Source organism: Eimeria necatrix, genomic scaffold (genome assembly GCF_000499385.1).
Source record: "Eimeria necatrix Houghton genomic scaffold, Enh_scaff508, whole genome shotgun sequence".
Lineage (NCBI taxonomy): Eukaryota > Apicomplexa > Conoidasida > Eucoccidiorida > Eimeriidae > Eimeria > Eimeria necatrix.
The window spans coordinates 22,501-25,025 of NW_013654384.1; the positions used below are offsets into that span (position 1 = coordinate 22,501).

The following is a 2,525-nucleotide window of genomic DNA, read 5'->3' on the forward strand; positions in this document are numbered from 1 at the left end:
TGCTGCACACAATACGAAGGAAGCCGTTTGCTGCTGCTGCTGCTGCTGCTGCTGCTGCTGCTGCAGCTGCTGCTGCTGTTGCTGGGGATGCTGCAGAAACACCCTGTTTGTGGGGACTGTGGGGTGGCAGCAGCAGAAGCGGAATGAAGCCGAAGGTGCAGCAGCAGCTGCAGCAGCAGCAACAAGAGCAGCAGAAGCAGCAGAGGCAGCGCCAGCAGCAGCAGCAGCAGCAGCAGCAGCCGCTGCTTCAGTCTTGCAGCAGCAGCAAGTGGTGGGCGCCCTGCCGAAGTTTTTGGGAGTCCCAGGGTCTAGTGTTTAAATTGAGGTCTAGGGTTTAGGGTTTAGGGTTTAGGGTTTAGGGTTTAGGGTTTAGACAAGCGGCCCCAGACAAAGGAACTGCAGCAGCTCGCGCAGCAGCAGGGGCCCCTGCAGCCGCCTGGGGCCCCTGCGGCTCGCGGGGCTCTAAACCCTAAACCCTAAACCCTAAACCCTAAACCCTGTAAACCCTAAACCCTAATTTTTTGAATTTAGCATTTATTTAAAACTATTTAATCCCCCGGAGGCTCTCTTCCCTCCCCTGCAGCAGCAAGTCGGCAGCACTGGGGGCCCCCGGGGGGCCCCTAAAGAACCACTTCAAAATGGGGTTTGGGGGGCCCCCCCAAACCCTAAGGGGGGCCCCCCCTTTATGCAAATTGCTTCTTGCTGCACTTCTTGCTGCTGCTGCGCTGCGCTGCTGCTGGGGGGCCCCCCAGGGGCCCCCGGGGGCCCCCCTGCTCCTGGGGGCCTCCTGGGGGCCCCCCTCCCCTTCAATTTGCTGCCCCAAAAGGCTTTATTTTGCTGCAGTAGTTGAAGAGGGTCTGGGGGCCCCCCGGGGGGCCCCCCAGGGGGCCCCCCGGGGGCCCCCCCGGGGGCCCCCCGGGGGGCCCCCCTTGCAAAGCCTGGGCAAGGGGGGCCCCCCAGGGGCCCCCAGAGGCTCTTTTTTGGGCCACTTAGGCGCAGCTTGGAGTACCCTGAAGGGGACAAGGGGGCCCCCTGCTGCTGCTGGGGGCCCCGCTGCTGCTGCTGCTGCTGCTGCTGCTGGGGGCCCCTCTGCTGCTGCTGCAGGGGCCCCTGCTGCAGCGTTTGTGTCTGTGGGGTTTGGGGGCCCCCGCAGGGTTTGCTGCAGCAAAAGGGCAGCGACTCATTACTTAAAGAGGCCCTATTATGTCTTGGGGGAAGATGGAAACTTCAAAATCGAGTCCAGGCAAGGGTTTAGGGTTTAGGGTTTAGGGTTTAGGGTTTAGGGTTTAGGGTTTGGTTGACTTGGGGAGTCAACCCTGTGCACTGCTGCACCGTTTGACAGTGGCGCTGCGATTCAGCGAGAACCTAGCTGCTGCTGCTGCTGCTGCTGCTGCTCTTTTTGCTGCTGCTGCTGCTGGCGCATTTGCTGCTGTCACTGCGACTGCTGCTGCTGCTGCATTTGCTGCTGCTGCTGATTTGCTGCTGCTACTCCTACTGCTGCTGCTACTCCTGCTACTGCTGCTGCTACTCCTGCTGCTGCTGCTGCTGCTGCTGCCTTTGCTGCTGCTGCTGCTGCTGCTGCTGCTGCAGGGACCCTCCTGCTGAGCAGATATACGAGGGCTGGGCGGACCTGATCGAGGAGGAGGAGCGGCTGTGGGGCCCCACAGCAGCAGCAGCAGCAGCAGCAGCAGCAGCAGTGCAGCGGGGAGAAAAGTCTTTAAGTTTGAAAGAAAAGATAAATGAAAGACTTTTGAAAGGAAGAAAAGCAGCAGCTTTTAACTTCCAGTTCAAACAGCCCCTCAGCAAACACAGGCTCTACTTCGTCCGGCCCAAACAAGGCACCAAACCCTAAACCCTAAACCCTAAACCCTAAACCCTAAACCCTAAACCCATGGCCTCGCTGGGCCGCCTCAGCCCTGCCTCTGCCCCAAACTGGCCCTCCCTTCCCTCAAATTTGCGCTGCCTCTGCTGCTGCTGCTGCTGCTGCTGCTGCTGCTGCTGCTGCTGCTGCTGCTGCTGCTGCTGCCTTGCTGCTGCTGCTGCTGCTGCCTTGCTGCTGCTGCTGCTGCTGCTGCTGCTGCTGCTGCTGCTGCTGCTGCTGCTGCTGCTGCAGGGGCGTACTGCGAGCTGCTGCAGCAGGACTTGGGGCGTCTCTCGCGGCTTTCGCAGCAGCTGAAGTGGCGGTTTGGAACTTCTTTGGAAATCTGCGAAGTTTTGCTGGCAGCAAAAATTCCGCTTTGCGAAGTTTTCCTCGCGGGCCCTTTTCCGGGCACTTGCCGCGTCTTCTACGCCCGCGGCGCCACGCTGCAGGCAAGGGTTTAGGGTTTAGGGTTTAGGGTTTAGGGTTTAGGGTTTGGGGTTTGGGGTTTAGGGTTTAGGGTTTAGGGTTTGGGGTTTGGGGTTTAGGGTTTGGGGTTTGGGGTTTAGGATTTAGGGTTTAGGGTTTAGGGTTTGGGGTTTGGGGTTTAGGGTTTAGGGTTTAGGGTTTAGGGTTTAGGGTTTAGGGTTTGGGGTGGAGGCGGGGC

At 59.7% G+C, this 2,525-nt stretch overlaps 1 protein-coding gene across 1 annotated transcript in view; it reads left to right on the top strand.

Annotated features, from left to right (window-relative positions):
- Positions 1-2,322, top strand: part of ENH_00059670 (hypothetical protein, conserved) — a gene marked incomplete at both ends in the record, with an annotated part of 5,395 nt that extends 3,073 nt beyond the window's left edge. Inside the window, 3 exons of the mRNA XM_013581908.1 lie at positions 1-325; positions 1,591-1,721; positions 2,114-2,322. The exon at positions 1-325 is cut by the window's left edge and continues 102 nt beyond it. Coding sequence (XP_013437362.1) covers positions 1-325; positions 1,591-1,721; positions 2,114-2,322 — 665 coding nt within the window. The remainder of the gene's footprint in view (positions 326-1,590; positions 1,722-2,113) is intronic.
- Positions 2,323-2,525: the final 203 nt, after the last annotated feature.